Raw genomic sequence first — 26,165 nt, 5'->3', positions numbered from 1 at the left:
GTGGAATGATTATGTTTGAAGTATTTCACTATTGCTTTACTTAGAATTTATAGCAGTCTGTGCCTTTTTTAAATTCCCATTTACAGTGACTTTTACTTTCGTTTTCCGGTCCAAAAATAAGCCTACATTTATTCTATTGGTTTGATTTTGGTTTGAGGGTTTTATTACCATAAAAACGTTCCTGTTTTATTAGTATTATTTCTTTACCAAATTGTGACAGAAATGTCTACTTTTCTTTTTGAAACTTAACTCTAATAAAATACTGTACTGGCTTGGTTACGTTGTATACAATATTTCCAAAGCATTATACACGAAAAAAGTAATGACAAGAAAATGAACAATAACATATAACAATTAAAATGAAACATTTTTTAAATAAGGTGCTAATTAATAAATAAAAATAAGATAAAAAATTATAAATATATGCCTATATAATATAAAACAGACATTTGTCAAGACATTAAGAAAAACTGCTGTAATATACATTGGTATAGTCTCTTGATCTGTAGTTGGTTTCTGAGGGTGCATCTGTCTCCCTTTCTCTCTCTCTCTCTCTCTCTCTCTCTCTCTCTCTCTCTCTCTCTCGTTGTCATTCTACTACATCATGACCTGGATCTTGTGTCTGCAAACACAAACCCTCCATGTCCTCTCTGCTCGATCAGTGTAAGGCAGTAGTGTAGTAGGTCTTGTGTTAGAGGCCCGTCACAGTCAGTGTAGTTCAGTGTGTCTGTTTAGACCCGTGTATGTGATGATCAGGTGTGTGTGTGTTAGAGCTTAGCCGCTAACGGCCACAGTGTGACGAGCTCTAACCCACCACAGCCACCAAACTCAGTTTCTTATACCTGTGTAAACCAAACAAGTACAGAGTGTGGGTTTCATTTGGAAAATCAGCTTTTCAAGGTAAGAAATCTACTTTTACGCTGTCCATACGCCGAAGAAGCATTAGCAGGGACTATGCGGTTATATTAGCTTAGCTCTATGTAACGAATCTATTGAGGCACTTTACGGTGCTATTTAGTGTCGCTTTACAGTATAAAGAGTAACTCCGACATGTATACAAATGTTTTATCGATTATTTGTTTGAAAGTGCCTATATTTCTACTATTGTGAGCTCCTCTGTGTCGTATTTGCTGGCTGGCTAAGCTAAATGCTAGCAGAGAGTTGACAACTAACCATTTAACGTTTCGCTTCTGTGTTCATATCTCTGGTTTCCTACTAAGATTACGCTTTTTATGGAAGTAAAGTGTTTCAAAAATAACCTTTTCAGCATTGAAATGCATCGCTGGTTTGGTACTATTGCAACAATGTCAGATGATCAACTGTTCACAAGGTTTTTATTTCTTGAAGAGCACACGAATACTATAAATTATGGTTTTCCTTGTAAGGAATTGAGATAACATTGGTGTGTGGTATTTCCTTCAATGTTTATATTGTTCCGCCCACTTATTTGGAGAGAGTACAGCAGGATCAGGGCTTTGTGTTAGTCACTGTTGTAAACACTGATTTAACTCACTCTCATGGTAGGATGTAAGGATTGTATTTGCTGGCATGTAACTTACAGTGAAATGCAAACCTCTGATAAGATCTCATATGCAAGGGATTACTTTTTAAATTATGCCACAGACTTTTCTTTTAAGGTTTGATCGATTATCTTGGCAAGGTCACTGACCTTTACATTTGGATCAGGGACCCTATGGGGTCCACAAGGGTGTATTTGGGGGTCCGTCCGTAGAAATGTTTTCAGAAAAAGTGGCCAAAAAATAAAGAAAGATAGATTTAAACATTAAATTAAAATACATAATTATAACAGTACTATGACGAGAAGGGAAAAATGCAATAATGTAGTTGAATAGAAATGAAAATATTTTTGAAAATAATATAGACATTTTTTACAGTATAAATTGGGTCTTTATACAACAAACTATATAGATAGCTTTTAAACTATTTAAGTTGGGGTTCCTTTGCACGAGGATGATCATATCTGTGGCATTTAAAAGATTGAAAACGCTTAATTTAGACTGCTGAGAGTGGAGAGAAGTGCTGAAGTCAACAACAGCGGACTTTGATCTACCTCAGCAGTTGCTGAATTCAAGCGATAAGGTCTTTGAAAGGTGCAGATTTCTTTGCCCCATTAGGAATTACATCTCCATGTCTGCTTCCATATCACAGTATGATGATACATTTTCTTAAAGCCAATGAAAGATTGGTTATTGAGACAAATGAGCGTGCAGAGATTGGGGAGATAAATTCATACGAGGGTGGAGCGTAAAAGCATGTGTGTGTGCGATGGATTATGTCCTGCGTGCGGTCATTGCAGGGTTGCAGATTGAATCCCCTTGAGTAGGGTGAGTTTCTGTTCGTGCTTTCATTGAATTTAACCGTTTTGTTTTTTCCTGCTACCCACATCTCTGTGTTCCAGTAAACTGATTTGGACTTTATCATAGGGGGATGTTTAAATGCAAATAGGCATAGCAGATGATATATTATGTTGTCATGGAAGCAACGTGAATAATAAACTCATAAATGTTAACTGAATTTGACTTTCTTACATGCTCTAAAAAGACCAGGATCATGCAAAGAAATTAAATAGGGTAAACATCATGTGGGTTTCATGTTGACTTAAAAATTATGATGGCATCAAACTGGGTTTCCCTGCTTTTCCAGATGCTCGGAGATCAATAAAGCGGGGTGTGGTTCAGTGCTCTTTGGAACCACAATTATTTCATGTGTGAAGCCTTTGCTCCCTCTGAGTTGCCATTGCATTGTTTGTCAGATAGTTTTAAAGCATAATATCGTTGTTCAACTTCTTAATTATTGATTTAACGGGATAGTGGCTGATCTTCTTGTATCTATTCCACAGTTTTTCAGGGGTTTTTTTGTGGAGTTTCTGGGCTTGTTTTTTTCTTGATGATTTTAAATTGAAGTTCTGTCACAATACTGACTCGCTAGAACCCCTTGACTAGTGATCTCCATTTACCTATATAATTTATATATTAAATGCCTGCATCAGTGATAATTTAGATTAAGGATGCTAACGATTAATCGACGATTGAATAATTGTCGATAAGAATTTAATCGATAAAACTTATAAATGGTAATTTTTTCAAGGTCATTGTTAAAGTAGTTTTGAGGTGCGTGCGGCAAAACACGTGCAGCAGACACTCAAGGAAAAATTAAGCGAGCGGGCCATACGTATTCTAAATGTATTCATGTCTTCAAGCCATCCAATGGATTAGGTAGGCTAGCCATTTATTTTAAAACATAATTAACCACTGGTTCAAAAAACCCTCCAAACAAGTGATTTTACTTAATATAACATAAGAACTACTTAAGGCCTAGGCCTATTTATTCTTCTGCATCGAACTTACGCCGTAGCTACGTCGTAGGCTGTGTTTAGCACGAGTACCCTTCGGCGTACTCTGACGCGCACCTCTCCAAAAATGTAATAACGCGTCAATTCTACGCGGACGCAAGCGCTGTGATTGGTCTGCTAGAACCCCTCCCTCGGGTTTCACATGGTCCCTCTGCATGAGTAATTGCTAATTGCGCGTCAACGCGGACAACGACGCAGAAGTATAAATTAAAACCAACGCGTTGCCTACAGCGTAGAGGCTCCGGCGTAGGTCCTACGCAGAAGTATAAATAGGCCTTTAGCCTACTTGTGTAAATGGCACAACAAAAGTACATAAAATAAACAAAAAGTAATAAAAGGTTGGTGGATGAGTGATCTTGCAGCGCTGTTTCAGATGTGCACTCCTATTCTGTGACGCATTGTAAATCAAGACCTGTCAATCTGAGCGATCAAACCAATCCAAGCGTGCTCCAGCTGTAAAACAGTGTCCGATTGCCACCCGTCACACCCAAGATCCAGTTTCCATTAGTTAAACTTTCAAATGAATTTGTGAAAGATTGTGTCATGATCACTATGCAATCGGATCCCGGAAGTCCTATAGCTTTAGCCAAGCAGCATGTCATGTCACTCTGTGATTTACGCATTGTCTTGTTGTGTTTGGGCTTGTTCAAGACCACCTGCTCTAAGATATGCGGTCTTTACTATGGTTTACTAATGTCTTGCGAAGTTACAAACAAAAACGTGGCGAAAATCATTGTACTGTTTTTACATGTGCATCAGCTGCGCTTATTCATACAAATACTTAATGGTTTGGTCTGTAACTGAAACAAATATGCTTGTTGTATTCTGCTAGTCGACACCTTTTTTGACCATGTATGACAGGTCTATCTGTTATGTACTATTATTTTACAGATCACATTTTTATCTAAAGTAGTTATTTTTTCACAATATGAAAATAGAGTACTCCTAATATGTCAGCAAATTTAAAAGCACTTGTTAAGTGATGGTCGTCATATTTCCTATATTCACTATAAGGCCAAGCTTCTAAGCTTTAAAACGATGTATTTTGTGTTGGTTATGCGAGTGGTTAAAGCTACACTGTGTGATATTTTCCCCCATCTAGCGGTGAAATTGTATATGACTACCCAGTGAATATTCGTTTCTGTTCCTTTCAATTTCGAGGGCGTTTTAACTCCTACGGTGGCCTTATTATTCCAAGATTAACATGGCTTCCAGTTCGACTTCGTCCAATTGCGCCTTTAAACCTATCACCTGTGATCCGTCGCAGCACAGATTTATGTTACAAGGTAAACAATACTTTTTCACCATTGACGTGAGGAGAAGTAACGCAAGTTATACTAGAGGTCGTTCTGGCATTATGCACAACCATGCTATGGTTAGACAAGCAACTATAAAACTTCGAATTTACACAAATAGGCTGAATTACCTCTCGAGAGGAAAGCAGGCAACTTCGGCGTCCGTTTTAAAATCTTTGCTCCTCATGAGCTCTTTCCATCTGGGAAAAGTTACTCCAGTATTGACTTTGGTCTTGCTGATTTGCCTGTCGCGTTGACGTTTTAATTCTCTCTTTCGCTTCCTTGGCGACTCTGCTACATGTCCTCGAAAACAGGCGTGATCCTCCATCAGCAATCTTTCAAATCTGCCGGCAGTCGCGAGTAATCTCCCCCTCGCATTCGTCTCTGTGTCACTGCGTGTAAAGCGCGAAAGGCGAAGCTTGAATTTACAGGTATGTCCCTCTTTGGCTAATGTAGTTTCAAGATGGAGGGGCAACATGGCGACCGGCATTCGAACCCCTCACCCGCTGGCAGATTATAAACTTACGAGAATACTTTATTACTTGAAAGAAGTAAATATACATTAATGAGGACATATATTTTTGAAAGAACTAAGTGTTTTTTGCTAAGAATCAACAAAAAATATTACACAGTGTAGCTTTAAGTTAGTATGCTGATAACTTATGCCGAGTAGTTGAACGATTTTCAAAGTAGTCGGGTCACTGTTCTTTTCACACTGCGTGACTATCTGGGGTATCATTCAGTTGCTGGTGTGTTCACACACTGCATGATGGATCGGCGACAGGAGGTTTCACACTACATGACTTTACAAAAGAAAGAACTTCTGTCTGGCCCGCAAACTACGTTTCACAACCAAACACACGTGAGAAGTGATAAGCAAATAATGCAAGATCATGTGTGCGTGAGACCGAAATTGATATTAAAAATGATTGCCTGCAAGAAGATTGCGATTGAAATCGGGCCTAAAATCGTTGTGTGAACTCGGCATTAGTGGCGCCTCCACTTCGGATTTAAGAGTTTAAGGTTAACGATTAATTGATTGTTAATTTAAACCATGGTCGATTAGGCCTATAGGAATTTATGTAAATTGACTCAAAAAATGTATGAGCCCACTGTGGTGTAAAAACAATAGCCTATAGCATGAAAAAGTCAGAGACTTTTACTTCATTTTTTTTTTTGTATTACTTTAGACTGTCACTTTGAAATTATAACTTTTCTTATTGATCAGATGAAAATAAATAAATAAATAAATAAATAAATAAAGCCCAATATGGTGTAAAACATGAAAAGGTCCAAGGAATGAATAATTTTTGTATTTTCTGTAGTTTTACTTGCTCACACAACCCTTACCAGATGACTGCAATGCATTCTGTGCACTAGTGTGGTGGACTGTGGGAGGCAATGAGACCGTTTCCTGAACATAACCTGCCATTATATTTTTTAGTCATCAAATAGCTGCTTATGAATGCAGGGAAATTTGTCTGCTTTGTGAACCAATTTTGCGCAAGGTCAGTCAACATTTGCTCTGTGTTTGGCTCAAATATTTGACCCCCACTGACTCATGCACAGTTTCCCCTGTTTGCCATCTGCACTTTTGTGTGTGATTCTGTTCTGAGTCGTTATATAAAAAAGCCATCTTTATTAAAATTGCCATATTATTTTTGTCCTAGGAGCAGTTTGTTTTGTTGCTAGATTTAATGAACATTTAAAGAAACAATTCACCCAACATTATTTTCATTATTTGCTCAAACTCATGTCGTTCTTGAGCTGTATGATCCACATGTGGAACACAAAACAAGATGCAAGCGCACAGAGATCATGCGTTTTCCTGTTCCTGCAACATCAAATGCAAACAGACTTCAAATCTCAAAAACTGCTTGCAGCCTTGTACACTCACATTTACACTCACAGATAAACTGTCACATGAATGTTTTCTATGACGCTCCAATTGCGTAAAAAATTGTAGCCTATTTCAGGTTGCTCCCGCTAACGCGCATGTGCAGTCTTAAACGTGCACACTTTCCTTATCCCATTTTTATATTTAATATTATGAATTAACCATCTTATTATATCAATTTTTTGGTCAGACTTGGCTCAGAGAGCAGAGATGATCGCAAACAAGTAGCCTAATGCTATCGGCCATGGCACTGAATGAGTAATTTTTATTATAGTTCAAAAGGGCAAACAGTCGAAGTTATCTTATTATGTGAGTTGACTCGAGAAGATACAAAAAAATGCAGAACTGCAAAGTTGCATTTGTCATTTATAACCGTGACAGCAAGTGAACTTTTGAAGCTGGGATAATGAGTGGATTAAATGCTCTTTCAATCGTCAAGAGAGGAATAACATGGATGGAACTTTCTTGGCAAGGAGGATTATGGATCACAGTCTGGGAGAAGGCTGCTAACATTAGCCTTGTTTATTGACTTGTTAATAGCAAATTGCTGTGGAATATGTGCCGCTAGGGTCCGGTCGGGTCAGACTTTCAAATAATTGACGGCTCCTCATCGGTTTTGTGTAGTACACTACATTTATGGCACTTATCGTTTCTACACAAGTCCGGGTCCAACTTTCAAATAATTGATGGGTCGTCCAGGTCGGTTCTGTGTAGCTCGTTTGCGGGTCTCTTCGGGTTTGGGTGTGAATTTTTTGACCCGTGAAGACCTCTAAGGGGTAGGCGATATACCGCTAGACATGATATATAGCCTGGTAGAAATTTGTCAACCGGTAGAGACTTTGGACTATCATCTCTATCGCGGTTACGCTTATGTGATGTTGCTGTACGCAGTCACGAAAGCATATCATTTGCATGTGTTTTTAAACACTGCGGTTTAAAAACAAGTGATTTTTAAACCGTTGAAGCTTAATAAGCAGCGAAAGACAACTCCAGTGTTTCCCATTCATTGATTTATTTGTGGCGGCCTGCCACAATATCAACATTGACCGGCCGCCACAAATAGATTTCAGTGCTTCCCATTCATTAACAAGACTGTGGCGGCCTGAAAATATATTTAAACTTATCATAATAACATAAAAGGTCTTTAATGTTTTGTGCGTTTGCTGTCTAACAAACTAAAATCGAAAGCGCGATAAAGTGTGCACTTCGCTCACGCAATCAGCACATGCGGTTGATTCTCAATACCGGACAGAGGTACACCCACCACAGTTTCACAAAATTCTGTGGGGAACACTGCAACTCTAAGTTTTCACTATATGCACACGTGAGTGATGAACTCTGTTTAATACATATACTTGCGTGTCAAAATGCCCATCTTTGCAACTATCCTCGTAAACACAGTCATTTATGTCTTAAGTGAACGTGTGCATCTTAAAGTGACAGCAGCCTAATAAACCTGCTGTCGTTTGTGTTATTAATGTTAATCAAACAGCAAAAGAGAGAAAATCTCTCACTGCTCTTGACTGAATCACTTCTGTAACTTTAATATGAATAAATGTATTTTTTTTATATTAGGCTAAATCTGCGAAAATGACAAAAAAAATGCTATAAAAAATTATAGTCTAAGCTCATAATGTGCATGATGTCACCATTATTATAAAATGTGCTGGATACGTTTGAAATGCTTTTAGCATATTCATTATACTTATTTTTACATAATGAAGTTTATTTTTTGGCTTAAATAAATTGCATGTTACTCAGAGACTGACATGTTTGGTTTGTCAAAAATGTTACATTTAGCTGTCACAAATTCGTTGACTTTTGAAAATCTAATAAAAAAATGTTGTTTTTGTCTCTTATGACAACAATCTTTTATTTCAACCCATGAAAATGCACATCCTGTAGTACATAATAGTGAAAAATCACCTTTTAAAACGGTCGTTCCATTACCCTTCAGCAGATTTTGACTTAAGACTCTGAATGTGATGCAGTCATACTTTTATAGAGCCTTCTACTTTGAAGGCTCTTTGCCATTGTAGGCTTTTATTTGATGGTTAAGAGCAGCGTAAACATTGTTTAAAAGATCTCTTCTTGTGTTCCATGGAAGAAGGCTACAGAGTTGAACTGAATCTAGTAAAAACAGAAGTGGGTTTTTGTCAGTTAGGTGATGTGTTTTGACAGAGGCGAGATTCTCATTGAGAAATAATTTGTTGCATCTGGAGGACTTTTGGGTGGAGGCTGGATTTTGGCGTCCACTGCGTGTGTGTGTTTCTAAAGGTGGGACGTTGCATCACTGGAGAGTCTGTTGAGGACACAAAAGCAGCGTTGTGCCCTGGTCATGTGATGCCTGTTCGGAAAGCTCAGACCATGTGATCCTGCCTCACAGAATGCTGAGTCGAACTTACAAATGCTGCCTCACCCTTGAGATGTGAGCATGATAGAGTGAACGACTGTGAAGAGAAAGATACAGCGCCATTAAAGAATGAAGACATGGAGGAACAGGTGTGAACAAGACGGGAAACTAAAGCAATAGTGTGCCAAATGCTACGGTGCAGACTACGTGCACTTCTCTGATTCGGTCCTTTACTCACTCTTTCCCTGATGGTGCTGTGGGGAGTGTGGCTGTCTTCTGTCGAGTCAGTTTGTTGGAATGTGGAGATTTTGCAAGGACAAGAAGCGATGGCTGAAGTGGACCAGGAACGTCTTAGAATGTGTCCTAGGAAATTGGGATACGTCTTGGAATGGAAAAGAAACGCTGTGAAATTCCATGGCTGCACCAGGAACAATAGGTTGGAAACAGATGAATTACTGCTTGAACTTCCTTGATGCTATCTAATAACACAGCTTGAGTTGAATTGAAACACCCTTCAAGTAATAGTACACTCATCAAGCTATTCAGCCAGAAGATGATGAGTGATTGTAGGCTATGCAGGAATTTGAAGTAATTTCTTTTTATTTAAAGAGCTTAATGCACAAGTTGTTCTTTCACAGCAGTTATGGGGGAAGCTCTAATGGGGAAGCTGAAAGAAACTTGTCATTTTGTGATTTGCTGATAACATGATCCAGATGCATCTGTGAGGAAGTGTGTCTCACATTTAGCTGCCACACCTCTTCGCCCCGGCTCAGACCTTGTGACTGCGTTGCTGTGGCAATTGAACAGGGAATTTATCAGATGACTTTAACAATTTTCAGTGTCTGTCATCACCATGGTGTTCTTTATTTACTCTTTGCGATTAATGAGAGGAAAAGCAAACATCCGTGGTGGCATAAAGACATGTTATGCGGTGTAAGTTCAATTCTTTCATTTACTCTGTCTGGCTCATATGAGTTTAGCAGAATTTTCATAATGTTCTTCTTCATACAATGCAACTGAACGCAGACTAATTTGTTGGATCTCCAAAGGTGATGAAAAAGCACCATAAAAGTAGTCCATGCGGCTTGCAGCGCAGTCGGTTACCACAACAGACAACACGCTTGCCATTATTTATTTGAGTGTACATGAAGGAGTTTTAAGAGCTGTGGTGGAGGGTACAGTTGTACATAACTTAAATGTTTAGTCTCACACAAAGCTATCAGAGGACTCCAGAAGACTTATGTTGTGATGAAATGAAACATCTTGGCTAAAAAAATTATATTTGGGACAATTTCATTTTAATATTATTAGCCTTTGATTGAAAGCATTCGCTTTTTTCTAACGTTTTCTAAGTGATTTGATTTTTGATCGGTAATTTTGTTTAGTTGCCATTATTTCTGTGGCATCTATGCTCTGAAAATCTTTAATGTAATATTTTTAAAAAAAACTATGCAATGTATGTAATTATGCATATATTGACTTTAAAAACTATTCCAGATAGAGATTTGGCTTTTTTTGACTCAATACTACTAGTGAATAGTAAACACAGTACTAACATTGATATTAATAAAAGTGGCTTTTGGCTAATATAAGCCTTTGTGTACCCTGAAACGACACGCTGTTCTTTGTCTTTTCACAAGAGAAATGTTTCGTTTTTGTTTGTTTCCTTTTGTATTGCATGAGATTTCAAATGCATTTTGCTATTTCTTGATGTCAGTGTTTTCGTTATCTTATGTTCAAGTAATAGTTTCTATTCACATTTTCTCTCTCTGAAAACCGAAAATGGCATTTTAGGCTGATAATTTTCAGTAACTGGAATTTTAATGCATTGCTAGTCATATGGATGAAATACTTTTATGGTGCTTTTTGGTCATTTTTGGAGCTTTACAGCATTTGCCCCTTTTCACTTTTATTGCATTGAAAAGAATGGCGAGAACATTCTGCCCTACCTCAGTTTTTGTGTTTCTCTGATAAAATAAAGTCATACAGGTTTGGAAAAACATGATGGTGAGTGAATACTGACAGAAGTATCCCTTTTATGTTCAATGGTCTGAGCATGTGCGTGCTGCCGTTTTATTGTGTCGCCCAGTCACTTTAGCTGTCTGGTAGAAAAGTCACTCAATAATTCAGCTGCTAGACTGTCCCGCTGACGTTTCTTGTTTCTCTCCCTTTCTTTTTACGAAGGTGTATTGAGAAGGACTGGGAGAATTTTGCAGCTGTAATAGTTCATTTCGGCTCCACAAACAAAAGCATGTTGGCTGTTGCCATGGCGTCAGTGTTTCACAGACAGGCTTCCTGTTTTGGTGTTCAGTTACTTAGCAAGAGTGTGTTTCCTGTTGAACCAGACTGACAGAACAGGAGAGCGGGTTGCTTTGGCTCTGCACATGAGGTTCATGAATGTTTGATATGTGTTTGTTTCTTTGGAGTGCCAATGATAATTTTTTCTTACTTTGTGTCTTATGTCTTTTGTCTCTTGTCGTGCCGTCCGACTGCAGTCCTGGAGTTTGCCACAGGGGGTCAGCAGAGTGTGGGGCATGAGTCATGACGTCTGTGGTGCTTGTAGACAGTGGAGGAGCAGTGGTGGAGTATGTCACTGCAGTGGACGACCATTTACCGGTAAGAATTTCACAACTACAAAACTTTCTTTAAGCATATTTGCCGCTTTTTTAAATTAAAAATCAAGTTTTTAATGTTATTTATACGTCTATGTGGTGTTTGTAATATGCTTTAAGGCAAACCAAGTGCAAATTCATCAAAAAACGCACTTTACCAAAACATGGTTTGAAACCGCCCTTGTTCTCTACATCACAATGTTGTAACCAATCACGTCAACATGTGGGCGGGATTTAGCATATCATTAACTATGCTCTGAAGCAGGGGAGTCTCAAGTAAAGCCAGGTTATCACTGTATATTTTTCTGTTGATATGAAAACCTGGGTACATTTAGCAATATAGTGGGTGGATTATGTATATGATGTATATTATCGTGTTATGATATGCTTTCCTTCACTGAGTTGTTCAAGCGTTTCTAAAGATACTGTTTTTTCGAAGGCAGCTGGATGACTCTGAGACAGCGAAACAGGAATGTGGTTTGTGTAACATTAGCAGCACATTATTAACTGTTTGATAACATCGTCAAGCAAAAGGCTAATCATATCAATTACCGTTATGTGTCTGATGTAGAGAGCGATACATAAAACGCATTACCATTCTGATACATCATGTAGACGAGCCTGTATAATTCACTCGCACACTTCTTCTGAATTAGTTTCTGGTTCAAACATATATGGCTGAATTAAACTAGTATTTCCACTTGCCATCGTGTAGCGTTTATTATGGTAAAGTAAAAGTTGACAAAGTGGATCTCTGAGCTTGAGTGAGTGGAGGCGGTGACTAATTTGCATATTCATGGATCTGACTAAATGACTCAAGGCAAGGATGTGGAGTTATATTCCAGCTATTTTAAGGCATGAAGAAATTATTTTCACAAGGAAAGGGTTAGTAATTTTGGTGATCAAAGATGAGTTTAAAGGCATAAATTTGACCCCAGGGGGACTTTAAGTTGCTGCTAGTCTCATATCCACAGCCCACTTGTCTGATATTGCACTCAGATGTTGCAATATGATAGGCTGGCATTACACAATTTGCAGGAATCAGGCTTGCCATAGTCTTGCATATTTTTGTCTACTGGCAAGAAGTTTGTCAACTTTGTAGTTTATTATGTCAAGAACTGACCAAAGATCAGACAATCAGATTAGAGTTTGCCAGCCCATATACATCAGATGATCTGTGAGATGGAACAGTAACGTCTTATGCTGAGAGTAGGGTGCTCCTTTTTTGAGGCACAAGCAAGAAAATAAACATTTCTGGAGTGCACCAGGTTACTCAGCCTTTACCCCCAGATTTATGTCTGATTTTGTTTCAACCACTCTTGCGTGATCAACTTTAGTTCAGTATTATGACATGACATTTAAACAGAGAAATGAATGAGAAAATTAGATGGCAGGTCTTGATTTTAACGCACATCCTCACCATTTCCTTATTATTAGAGAGGGAACACCATTCCTGAGGGGGTTTTGACAAAAAATTACGAAGATAAACTTTAACTTACACAAATGAATTGTTCACCATTAGACTAGCTTTTATTTTTACATTTTCAGTTTAAATTTTAGTTTTTGTAATTTTGTGATGGGCCTTTGTCATTTTTTTTTGTTTTTTATATTTCTATTTGTTTTTTTTAATATTTCTAGATTTAGTACTTCAACTTAGTTATTTTCTTTCAGTTAGTTTTCAAAGTTTGTTTCTCATCTAATTTTTATATTTTGTTTTATTTCAGATTTATTTTAGTTACCATTTAAAAAATTAAAATTAATTTTAGTGAACAGTAACAACACTGATGTGCACTAACAAAGTAAATAGTCACGTCAGTTTTGATTTCATGTGGACTTTAAATGTTTTTTAAAAAGCAAATTGTTGGTCAGACCAACTTTTCATGTAAAAGTGAGCAGTTTTTGGTCATAATTTAAGCTGCAAAGTGGATCAAACGTGTTGCCAATAGTACATTTTCTGTCTACGCAAGACTATGTTTGTGACATCCCGTGAATACCAGCTTATGATATTTATTTTCCGGTATATGTTAAGGAATTTTTTACACCAATCATGATAACTATAATTATTTCGTTTTAATAATCATTCTAAATTGGGAAGTCCACACCACAGCTATAACAACACAGGAACAATTTCATTGGAATCTCTTCCAGAAAGATTTTTCCAGCTGATAAAAGATCAATCAGAATCCACCTGACTTTAAAGAGATTGAGCATTTAAAGCAGCAGACAACTCAATCGTCCGTTTTTGTGGACGACGCTCATGTTAATAGTGATAATAGTTAATAGCATGATACAGTATATATACATTTATCTCATCGACCACCCTATTGGCATTGGCCATCAAAAATCAATATCGATCCGATCGACCACTACTAATAGTAGTTATCTTTCTTAGTGTGAATGACCCTTTAAAGTTTTGTAGAACTCAAAAATCTTGTTCATTATAATGCAGTAAAACTTTACAGCAGCTCTTGAAATCTATATCTGTTAGAATTAATGTTTGGAATGTTTAGTTTTCTGGTTTCTTGTTGATCATGATGACACCTCTGTTCTCTGTCTAGGAGGAGGGTGTATATGAGGTTGAGGGAGAGATGGAGGGAGAGGTGGAAGGAGAGGAGGAGTACCCTGCGGTGATCGTGGAGCCAGTGCCCGGTGCGCGGTTGGAGCAGGGCTTCGCTGCTCAGGTGCTGGTGTACGATGATGAGACTTACCTGATGCAGGGAGTGGCTGAGGAGCAGGAGGTGGAGACTGAGGTGCTGGAGACAGGTGAGAACACTGTTCCAAACATAACGATTCTCAGTCAACCCTATGAGCACACCTGACCAGGACATTTCCAGGCCTCAGTAACACTTCATGGACACACATACACAATCTTTAATGAATGCACTCTAAACATAAATGTTAATAGATAAGGCTGCATTGTTGTTCTGTAAAATTATTATTATGAATTATAATTTATAAATACTTTTTTATTTTGCAGGATTGCCATTTAAAACAGTATTATATTTCTTTATTGATTTAATTTTTGTCAATAATTTTATTTTTTTATAATTATAATAAAATATGTATTTATTGTTATATAATTGTAATCGTATATTAATAATTTATCATTATAAATGTAGTATAATAATAATAATAATGGTAATAACTGTTTTTCCTCTTTTTTTGTCCTTGGCTGATCGCATGCCTGTTAAAAAATACCTTTTAAAAAATATATATTCTAGTTATTGAAATGGATTTCAATACAAAAGCGCTGTCGTGTCTGTTCATGATTTGTCACAAGTCAACTTCTAGCTGTTCAAAACATGAATGAAATCCCCATTAAAATGGCAGATAAAGAACTTTTTTTTCCCCACACACTTGTCACAGCAAGTGCTTTTGTGCACATGAGCTAAATGCTCTCTGTTCTAGTGATTGCGTGGTCAAATATTTTGAATCCTGTGATATCCAGCAGTTGCTGTTGGCAGTGAGACTTTGAAAACATCTGACTGTGTATCCAGCATTATGCATTTTTAAACCTTTATCGCTCAAACAAAATACTTAATGGTGGACATTAAATGCTGCAGTCTCAGGCATGGGGAGAGAGTTGACTTTAACAGTTGAACATTGCTCTCTTATGTCTGTTATGTCAGTGATTAGGTATCCTGTTTTTTGTGTGCATGCAGACTCTTGTTTGTTATTATATGTAGCATATGGAATGCCATCCCTGTGGGCTGGGAGTTATGGGCCATTTAGTGATGCATCATTTCAGAGGTTAACCACATAAGCATGATTCTGCTATGAAATCAACCTTGTGGCACAAAGATAGTTTTCTTGTATTGGTTACAGTTACTAGCAGTCAAACACAGGACTACGCTTCTATTTTTACAACCAATTTCTGTGTTTAGAACTACATTTTACTGATCTAGCAGAGATTGTCACTTTAAAGAGAGAGTTCACCCAAAAGGGAAAGTCAACATTTGTTCACCCTCATGTTGCCCAACTCATAGTAGATTAATTTGTTCATGGATCACAAAAGGAGACGCTAAGCTGAATGTTAAGAACTGACAGCCTCATTCACCATTCACTTTTATTGTATGAAAAAAATATGTCTTCCTAGCATATCATTTTGTGTTCCTCTGAGGAAGTAAGCAATACTGGTTTGGAGCAACATGAGGTTGAGTAAATCATGGATAAAATCGTGTTTTGTATAGATTTGGTGCCAAGGCCCTGTCAGTGATGGGTGTCTACTGGCCTCTTGTGGACATTCTTTGAAGGTCGGTGCAGAAAATGGTCATTCCTCACATTATAATACTTATTGCAAGTATTATAATAAAACTGACTTGTAATACTCATGTCAAAACCTAAGTCACTTAACGATTTATAATTCTTATAATTTCACGTGACATCATAAAACCCCCATAATATTCGTTCGGAGACTTTGAGATCACAGTTGAAGTGCTAAACATTTTTATAAAAATGACCCTCGTCTAGATAATAAAATACAAAATGCCATGCATAGAAATATGGAAAAAGAAACTTGTCATATTCCTGTCTATTCAGAACAATTATTTTCAGTGATTTATAGATGTTTCATTCAGATACTTAAAGATCACAGTTCAAAGTGCTTAAAATACAATAGAAAGATGTTTAAGAACATTTTATAAAGAATGTCTCTCTAGATAAGAATACAATACAAAGTACGACGCTAAAAGGATATGGAAATGGAAACGCCTACTGTCATAGAACGGTTATTTTCACGGATTGAATTCACTTTGTGTAGAATTTTATATGTATTGCATTGTTAAATGCGTATGTGCTTTAATTTAATATTTAAAAGATTTTTTAGCAAACGAATACTTGCTCATTCTTTCTCTCCGCTGTTGACGTAAACCGAACGTAACGCAGAGCGCGCGGAGGATTTCCTGTGTTTGGCGCGGAAGGATCCGTGCGCTCTGTTGAGTTTGTGGAGATTTCCTGTGGAGGCGGAGTGATCTGCGAGTCGTGCGTCTCTAAACGCTTTCAATGCGAGTCAATGTGAATCTGCACCTCTGGACGAAACATGGCGACGTCGCTGCATGAGGGACCCGCTAACCAGCTCGATCTGCTTATCCGAGCAGGTAAAAAGCCCAAAGCGCGTGTTCTTTCTCGCCAGCGTGGGTTTGTTTGGGGTGCAGCAGAGCAGCGCTCGCGCCACAGCGCTGTGATCCGCGAAGTTGTGCTCTAAAGTAATGGAGGGCATTTCAGGAAGTGATCACCTTGGTTGGCAACCTGCATGGCGTTGCCTAATTTTCTTTAAATTCTTTAGGAGTGTTGAAAAGTAGCGTGAAGGTGTGCATGCTGTGTTATGCGTGACCAGCGTGCACAGTGTTCAGTTTGCACGGCGCTGAGGGCGTTTTTGATGTGGAGTGTGTTAAAATAACGGGTTTCTCTGGAGGTGGTGCGCTGCTCTGAAACCAGGAAGTGGGAGAGATGTTGTCTTTCCTACGTCTTTGCCACGCTGTCTGGAGTCGGAAGGGCACTGAGTTTTATTTTTAACTCCTAAATACAGCCTACTAAAATGTGAATTATAGTGAAATATGTTGATTTAATTGTGTTCTTTCTAAAATAGTGCCTGAGAGCTTTACGTTTGACTATTGGTTTATTTTAATGCCTCATCTTCAAAGAAAATGTGGCATATTAGAGGGAAACATACACGCGGAGCAACTACATAACAACTACGTTTTAATTTCTTTATAATGTTAAGATGTATGCAAAAACAAAGAGTTTGTGTAATAAGATACATGTTTGCTTCACATCGCATATGTCCCGTTATCTAAACGTGGTCGCTCAATTTAGCGCTGAATGTTAATCTCCGTGAGCAGCATGTATAGCTTTATTATTTCTTTAAACACCACTTTGTTTTTTTCTGACCTGTAATGTGTTGCTGTAAAAGTGTCGAGTGGATATTTTGACTTCTTTTTAATGTGGATGTTTAGATTTTAGAGCTAATTTGATGGCGGAAGCATTGTTATTCCACTGGGCTGTCTAAATGTTGAGTGACAGCACTCGTCGTCCAATAGTATTCGCGCCGCTTTCGAAATCCTACACCTGACCAATCGTCTTGTCTGTTTCTTGGGGCGTTGATTAGAAAGTCGCCCAATCAGATTCGGGGCGGGGATTGAGTGGCAGGAAGCTCGGAGAGCGTCTTCAGAAAGAACTGGAGGGAAAGCTCTGACGACTGTAAACACGGAAGTGAGGAGGGACAGCACTACTTTCTTGTGGACCGCTATTTTAGTGACAGACAAAATAGTACCACAATGTTCAGTCTCCTGTGTCAGTTGTTCAGCTGAATCATTACTACTCTTAATGATTTGTTTATAATTATATAAGTGTTAACAATGACGCGACTGCTATTTAACGGCTGTTGTAGTATTTTAGATTTAAGGGAATCTGCATTCCTCCTTGCTCATATTGACAAAGCATGTTTTGTATTTTCTGCTTATTTTTACGAGATTTTAGTGTTGCTTTAACTGCAGTTTTTTTTCTTCTAGATTTGGATTTTACAGATCAAATGTACCCTTTGTCTTAATGGGGTTGTTAACTCAAAAATAAAAATGGTCAACAATTCTTAACTCTCATGTTCTTCCACATGTAAATAATATAGGTTTGGAAATAATTATTTTTTTGCATGAACTAACCTTTAAAGTGTTCAAGAATGTTTAAGAATAAAAATATATGAATATCTATTGTAGTCAAAAACACAACAAAAACAGCCTTTTTACTGGTATAACTTTATTTTTAATTTGTACCAATTGTTTGAAAGCAGTCTTATTCTCGTAGGTTTGAAGTGTTGGCAGCCATATGGATTTTCAGTATTTTCTGTTAATAACTACACATATGTGTCCTGTCTCCAAGGGCAGATCTGTCTGAATACAGGAAGTAAATGCATGCCGGGTCACCCATTCTAGAGGACACTGTGTGTGTGTTTATGACTGGGACTGCCTAAAGATAGCCCCCATGAACAGCAACAGACCAACATAGCCAAACATGGGCAGGGTCAGGTTTTAATGGGACTTGAGTGACGGCTTGGATAGACTGGCACAGGTGCTAGTCGCTCTGGATGTTAACGTCAAAGAGAAATGAGGCTAGAGGTTCAGTCCTATATATGCATGAACTGCTTGTCTGAGATCAGTCTGTGCACCTGTTTCTTAATTAGAGCCAGGGCGTCCAAGGAAGTGACTTGTGAGTTAGCAGATTCTTTTATCTAAACTGTCTTAGATAGAGCACACTAATTGGGCTTTGAGTAGACTGATCGCAGGTACTACTCCTGTGGATCTATTTAGGTCCAAAGGCAGGATCTCAAGAAGTCTACAGTTGCACTTTTGCATTAATAGGTCCTACGGGACTTAAAACATGTCCCCATACACCATACAAGTTGGTTATATTAAGTGATTCTAAACACTTATTCTCAGAGTGCTTAACTTGCAATGTCTTATTTGTCAGCTCTCTTGATTGTTGGTGTTAACTGTCAGGTAGTTTATTTGTCAGTCAGTAGTTCAAAGCTCATAAGTACCCCAAATTAAAGTGTCAATCACACACTTAATAAAGCCTCCATACTAAGTGTATGTCATTCAATTAACTTAAACAACAATAAAGAAAAAAGAAAAGAAAAAAACGGTTTACATATATTTTCTGTTTTTCTGTTGCTAGATATGATTTGGAGTAATCATGAACACACAGGTTTTCCACCCAATAGCACCCTCTATTGAGAGTTCAGTGTACAAATATTAAATGTGAATCGTGAAGATTATTTTGTACCTGCAGTCCTCATTGTATGTGGCGTTTATTAATTACGCTACTGTCCAAAAGTTTGGGGCCAGTAAGACTTTTTTTTTTGAGAGAGAGATAAATTATAACTTTTATTTAGCAAGGACACATTTAATTGATTGATATTGACAGTAAATGCGTTTATAATGTTACAAAAGGTTTGTTTTAAATAAATGCTGTGTAAACTTTCTATTCATCAAAGAATCCTGAAAAAACATCAGTTTCCACAGAAAATATTAAGCAGCACAACCGTTTCCAACATTAATGATATTAATAATAAGAAATGTTTCTTGAGGAGTAAATCAGAATGTTAGAACGATTTCTAAAGGATCATGTGACACTTAAGACTGAAGTAATGATGCTGATTATTCAGCTTTGGATCACAATAATAAATAACATATTAAAATGTTCAAATAGTAAACAGGCTTTTTAAGTTTATATCTGTATTTTTGACCAAATAATTGCAGCCTTGGTGAGCAAAGATATTTTTTTCAAAAACATAAAAAAAATCTTATCCCCAATCTTTTGAACTGTAGTGTATATATATCAACATAACTGACAGATCAAAATCAAATGATTAACCATAAGAAACTGTACAACTAAGGCATGTAATAAAGTAAAGTTGTTTGTCACAATAGTAACCAGTAAGTTGTATTAAACAGTTTGTTAAAGGTGTGTGTGTATATTGATTTATTTATTTATAAAGGTATACTTTTAAATGCTGGTGTAGACACTTTGCTATTAAATCATGCTATATATGTAATGATACTTTTTTAAATTGTAATATGCACCCAAGAATTTTACAAACCAAGTTCACAGGAATATGAAGTTTTGTGTGTGTGTTTTGTCTGTTGCAGTGGAAGCATCAGTTCATGGCTCTAGTGTGCATTGCTCTGATAAAACCATCGAGGCTGCTGAAGCTCTTCTACACATGGACTCTCCCTCCAGCCTGCGTGGAGACCGGAGCCCAGGTGAACAGTGCTTTCTCTTTCCCCTTCAATTATAGCTTTCACGTTGCTGTAGACAGCCACACAGTGAGAAAAACATCCTTTCTATAATGATTTGTTTTTCTGTTGTGTAGAGGTGTTTGTGCCTCCATGTATCAACACTTCGGAGTTCCTGCATGCGGCCATGCGACCTGACGTGCTGACGGAGACGGTGGTGGAGGTCAGCACAGAGGACTCCGAGCCCATGGAGGTGGTTACAGTTTTTCAGGAACCTGAGATGCTGGAGACGGAGCCCAGCAAGAGAAGAAAATGTGAGAACACAAGAATATTACCAAATGTGCTATTTAGATGATATTTTAGTGTGTGTGTGTGTAAAGGTTACATAGGATGTCAGAAGTTTTTATTTTATTTTATAAACGTAATTTTTTTTAACACGTTTTTTAACTTGTTTGTGTGTTTCATCCTTTTAGCTGGGCGGAAACCCAAACCCCATCACATTTCAAACGGTTCTTCAGATCTGGGCATCAAGAAAAAGTCTAGGGAAGGGAAAGGTGCGTCCTATACATTCAGTGTTATTTGCATATGATATGGGTGAAGAAACATCTGGGCCCTATTTCACACAAATAATATATCAAAAGTACAAATCAAAAAGGAATAAAGTAAATTTGCATCTCATTCTCAATATGAGTTATTGTTGCACATAGACATGTGCCGGTATTCGGTAATCCGATAAATCGCGGTAATGAATATGCACGATATTGTTATCGCCGGCACTTCAAAATATGATAAAAAATATAGATCAGAATTAATATTTATAGAACGTGCATTAGCTTATTTTCCATCAACCGCTTAAACAAACACTGCATATATGCTGCGCGAAACACGTGCGCACTCTGATGTAAACAATCCCCACATGTAGAAGCACTGTGTGCATGCGGCGCAGCGCGCACTATAGTCTAATGTAATGAATCCTCACATGGAGAAGAAGCATGGCGGAAGGAGGAACGCTGCCGACGATTTATCCCCCTTCTAAAAGCAGGGCTGCCAACTCTACGCATTCAGAGTGAGACTCACGCAATTTACACTTTTCACACGCTCTCGCGCCACACATCCATTTTCTCACGCAGAGAAAAATCGCGGAGCAAAGAGGACACTGACACCGACAGACTAGACAGAGCAGGTTACTTTTGATATGAAAAAAATTATCAGCTCTCAGGTTCTGTCCATTTTATTACGAAATTCAGACAATAAATACCGTTTTGGTGCTTGTAAATGTGACGTGACCGATCGCTGTAGCGGCTCAGTTCAAGTAAATCGATCATCTGTTCGTTTTTATTTAAAGACACAGTACAACTTACCGAAAGGTATTTATGCCTCATACATAATATCGATCAATCAGTGTTTTTCAACCACGGAAAGAGGTCAATAAAGCTGCAGGTGAACAATTATGTCACAGAACGTTACATTTACCTCAGGAAAGCCATTTAATGACCAGCACGTAGTTAGCTATAGAGAGGAGTATTTAGCTAAATATGTGCACTATTTTACATTTGTATTATATTTTTACTTGTGTCATAATTGTTATTATAATGAAAACCAAATTATATTTAATTTAATTAGTTAATTTTTAACCTTTAATAATACCAGCTGACAGGGCTCTCTGTATGTTTACAGCATTATGTGAGATATCTTTTTTTCTTGAGAAAAATTAACATGTAGGCTATCTACTGTAGCCTACCTAATATTTATCCAAAGAGTCCATATTGAATCAAGATTGAAATCAAATCCCAAGAATTGAATTGAAATCGTGAAAATTGTGTAAAATTCTGTTTAGTTACCAAATGTTTTGACGATCACAATTACACCTATTGTGATGCAAGTTGTTGTTTTTTCTACATCCCCCCCCAATCCATCCGTTTCTCTTGAGCAATTAAAATATCGTGATAATACCGTATACCGTGATAAAAGCTCAATCAATTAATCACAGCATGAAAATTTGATACCGGCACATGCCTAGTTGCACATTGTGTACATCATGATATTATTCATTGTTACTGAATGAAATGGTTTTGGTTGATTTTTCATTACTTTAGAAACACTAAACAATTTGTACAATAAATAATTTGTTATCATATACAAGTAGGATTAATGAAGTAATGATGCTGAAAATTCAGCTTGGCCAACACAGAAATTAAGTACATTTTAAAACAGAACAAAAATTGATTTTAAATTGTAAAAATATTTCACACTATTACTCTTTTGACTTTTTTTTATTTTTGATCAAATGAATACTGACCCTGGTAACATTACATGTATATAATGAGCAGTATTGAATATGTAGTGTATATAGTAAATTACTATATGATTGTGAAATGTTTGACATGTTCTTGACATGATTTGTAAAATCCATCCTAATATTATTTACTTAATTAAATGTATTAGATTATTAGTTGTGTTTTGCTAGTGTCAGTGCAGTGGCTTTTAATTAGCTAATATTGTTTATATTATGTGGATCTTATGCTATATTTGTGTTTTCTTACAGGAAGTACATACCTGTGGGAGTTCCTGTTGGACCTACTGCAGGATAAGAACACCTGTCCCAGGTACATAAAGTGGACACAGAGGGAGAAAGGCATCTTCAAGCTAGTGGACTCTAAAGCTGTGTCAAAGCTCTGGGGAAAACACAAGAACAAACCAGACATGAACTATGAAACCATGGGCAGAGCGCTCAGGTGAGAGAGAACCTTGTGTGTGCAAACATCGTAAGATATTGAAGACATTTCACATGGCTGGAATGACATATTGACCAATTGGCATCCATAACTGGAATTAAATTATTGTATGTTTAATTGATGTCTCTGTTTCTCTCTCAGGTATTACTATCAGAGAGGTATCTTGGCTAAAGTGGAGGGTCAGAGGTTGGTCTACCAGTTTAAGGAAATGCCTAAAGACATTGTCGTCATCGATGACGATAAGTGCGATCCTGGCGATGACGTAATCGGAGAGAAGGTCTATGAACGCGTTCCTCCCTCATCTGACACTCTATTGACGTCTGACCTCTCCAAAACTCCTGCCATCTTGAGAGGGGGCGGTAGGACTATAGTCCACCCAGGCTCCCCGAAAGCTAAAGCTGGACTCACTGCAACTCCCCTTCAGCGTATCGTAACAGTCTCCACGACAACAGATCCGTCCCATGCCACCATTATTTCTAATGCCAACGCTCCCAGGTAACCAGACTTAAAGACTTAATCTTTTTTTTTTTTTTTACTTTACCTATATTGTAGTGTTTAATGTGCATGTAAACAATCTGCAAAATTACAAAGCTCAATGTCTACACCAAAGGAAGTTAATTTCAGAAACTTGCCTGAAATGCTTTGTTTGTAGTCCTGCCATTATTAGCTACATCACTGTTACACATTTGCATAATGCCCGCCCACTGGCTGCTTTTACCAATCCTCAAAGAACAATTGGGTTAGTGATTTCACTATGTTAAAGGGATAGTTCGGCCAAAAATGATATTAAACCCATGATTTACTCACCCTCAAGCCGTTCGAGATGCACATGTCAATCATTTTTCAGACGAACACATTTTCAGTTATTTTAGAAAATGTCTTAGATCTTTCAGTGGTTATAATGTCAAGTTATGGGGTCCACCTCCTTCAAGTCCCAAAAATGTGCATGCATCCTTCACAAAAGTAATCCATCCGGCTCCAGGGGGATAAACGAAGGCCTTCTGAGGGTAATCCATGCGGTTTTGTCGTAAAAATATACATATTTAAAACTTTATAAATGAAAATAACTGGCCTCCGGCAACGGTCGACGCGCGTTCACGGGAGATGGATGCCGACGTAGCGTTTCAAGGATGCATGCACATTTTTGGGACTTGAAGGAGGTGGACCCCATAACTTGACATTATAACCACTGAAAGATCTGAGACATTTTCTAAAATAACTGAAAATGTGTTCGTCTGAAAAATGATTGACATATGCATCTCGAACAGCTTGAGGGTGAGTAAATCATGGGTTTAATATCATTTTTGGCTGAACTATCCCTTTAAGGAGATGCTGTTTTTTTCACTGCGAGGGCAAAAAAACATTGACTTCCAATACTTATGGCATAGTTACAGATTTAATAACTACTGTTTAGCTGACCAATCAAATCAGACTGGAAGAAGTGCTACAGCAAAGTACATTATGAGAAAAATGTTTTTTAAATCGTGTAAATTAATTCTAGCTTACCCCAAAAATGAAATAACAAACTTGTAAATGAGTATAGTGTGGGCACTTTAATTTTATGTGACTAAAATTGTTGTTTTAAAACATAATCTTGTGTCCAGGACTGTGCGGGTTGCTATGCAAGTGCCGGTCGTTATGACAAACTCCTTGGGACAGAAGATCTCCACAGTGGCCGTGCAGTCAGCAAACCCTTCGCTCTTCACCACAGCGCCCACCAATACTGGCTCAGCGACTGGCATGAACGCACCTAAAGTCCTAATCCAGACCATGCCAACGATGGTGCCCGCCACAGCCGAGAATGGTGACAGGATCACAGTTCAGCTCGCCAAGATAATCACCATCCCCGCAACCCAGCTCACGCAGTGCCAGCTTCAGGCCAAACCGGGCAGCCCCACAGGCATCAATCTGATGGGCGTCCGAGCCCTTACGCCCATGCCTATGGCGCAGGGGACGCAGGTGGTCAGACTGGCAGTCCCCGCCCAGCAGAGTCCGGCTCAGGCGAAGACGCAGGTTCCCGTTTCAATCCAGACGCAAACTCGAGTCCCAGTCTCCATTCAGACGGCGTCGAGTCCGGTGTCAGTCCCAGTTCAGATCCAGATTCAACAGAGCCAGCTCTCTCCGAAAGCAAAGAGCACAGCCCAAACCTCAGAGTCCAAACCCGACAGCACTTCCGCAGAACAGCCTGAGCAGGACAGTCCCACACAGGCAGCAGCAGAGGTGGTAGAGGAAGGTTCAAAACCACAGTTCGCAGCAGAGAGCTGAAGAGTGACGCGTTTTGTCAGTCATGAACTTTATGATAAATGAATTTATAATCCCCAGATACTATTCAGTCGCATTCTGGGAAATCAAACTGGAGTTGTACAGTTTCAAGTTCAAGTGTGGTTTCATTTTATGTATTCTAAGCAGGCAAAGACTCCAGCCTGTATCAGCGCCCCATTTCTCACATCATGTGAATTAAACCTGGATGTCCGTCATTTCAATTATGATTAAGGGACCAATGTAAAGAACACTACTAGTTCTCCACTTAAAAGAAAAAACTATTTTGACACTAATAACAGCTAAGCAGAACACTAAGGAGTGAGTAGTTGTAGTCAAGTATGTGAACTTTTGAGGGAGGATAAATTCAGCTTTTTATAACTTGTATAAAACTATTTTTCTTTAACATTAAAATCGCAAGGCAAAACCAGCAGTTTCTTTTGACGATCACTGTGAGTCCACGCTTCACAGGAACGTGTCGATTCTCCCTCCACCTCTACTAAGGGAAGAAATGAACTTTGTATATAGGAATTATACAGTTTACTGAATTTATAAACAATGCAGCCTTAGAACAGTTTTTTTCTTTTTTTTTTTTTAAAATCAAGCTTTTGTGTTACGCTCATGTTTTGTTGTTGTTGTTGTTTTTTTCTCACACATTGTACCAAGCACAGTATTATTGGCAAACAAACTGCAAAGCATTTTTGCATTCCCATTTCAATCTGGATTTTTAAAAAAGGACATACTATTTGGGTGTAATCAAATCTGGGTCCAAATCCTGGAACAATGAAAATTTGTCAACACAAAAGAAAAAAGGTCAATCGGCAGCATGCATCTTCACTGCAAATACATTTCTTACGCATTTGTTTTCTTTTGCTTTTTATTAGTCCTTAAAGAGGGAGAACAAGATGTTTG

General features: G+C 38.0%; 1 protein-coding gene across 5 annotated transcripts; it reads left to right on the top strand.

Annotated features, from left to right (window-relative positions):
- Positions 1 to 620: 620 nt before the first annotated feature.
- elf2b (E74-like factor 2b (ets domain transcription factor)) lies at positions 621 to 25,843 on the top strand. 5 transcript variants are annotated; one of them, XM_082165803.1, is made up of 9 exons: positions 621 to 900; positions 11,414 to 11,534; positions 14,089 to 14,293; positions 20,173 to 20,286; positions 20,397 to 20,573; positions 20,733 to 20,813; positions 22,805 to 22,994; positions 23,136 to 23,489; positions 24,599 to 25,843. In XM_082165803.1, exons 2-9 carry the CDS (start codon positions 11,460 to 11,462, stop codon positions 25,257 to 25,259), a joined length of 1,857 nt encoding a protein of 618 aa, XP_082021929.1. In that variant the 5' UTR covers positions 621 to 900; positions 11,414 to 11,459; the 3' UTR covers positions 25,260 to 25,843. The 5 variants fall into 5 exon arrangements, with proteins under 5 accessions (XP_082021929.1, XP_082021930.1, XP_082021928.1 ...); XM_082165804.1 differs by lacking the exon at positions 621 to 900 and adding an exon at positions 8,994 to 9,354; XM_082165802.1 differs by lacking the exon at positions 621 to 900 and adding an exon at positions 9,700 to 9,851.
- Positions 25,844 to 26,165: the final 322 nt, after the last annotated feature.

This window comes from Leuciscus leuciscus (genome assembly GCF_965113295.1).
Source record: "Leuciscus leuciscus genome assembly, chromosome: 3".
NCBI classification, from domain to species: Eukaryota; Metazoa; Chordata; class Actinopteri; order Cypriniformes; family Leuciscidae; genus Leuciscus; species Leuciscus leuciscus.
Note: the sequence above shows the minus strand (reverse complement) of the source record. Positions and strands in the feature narration are given on the sequence as shown.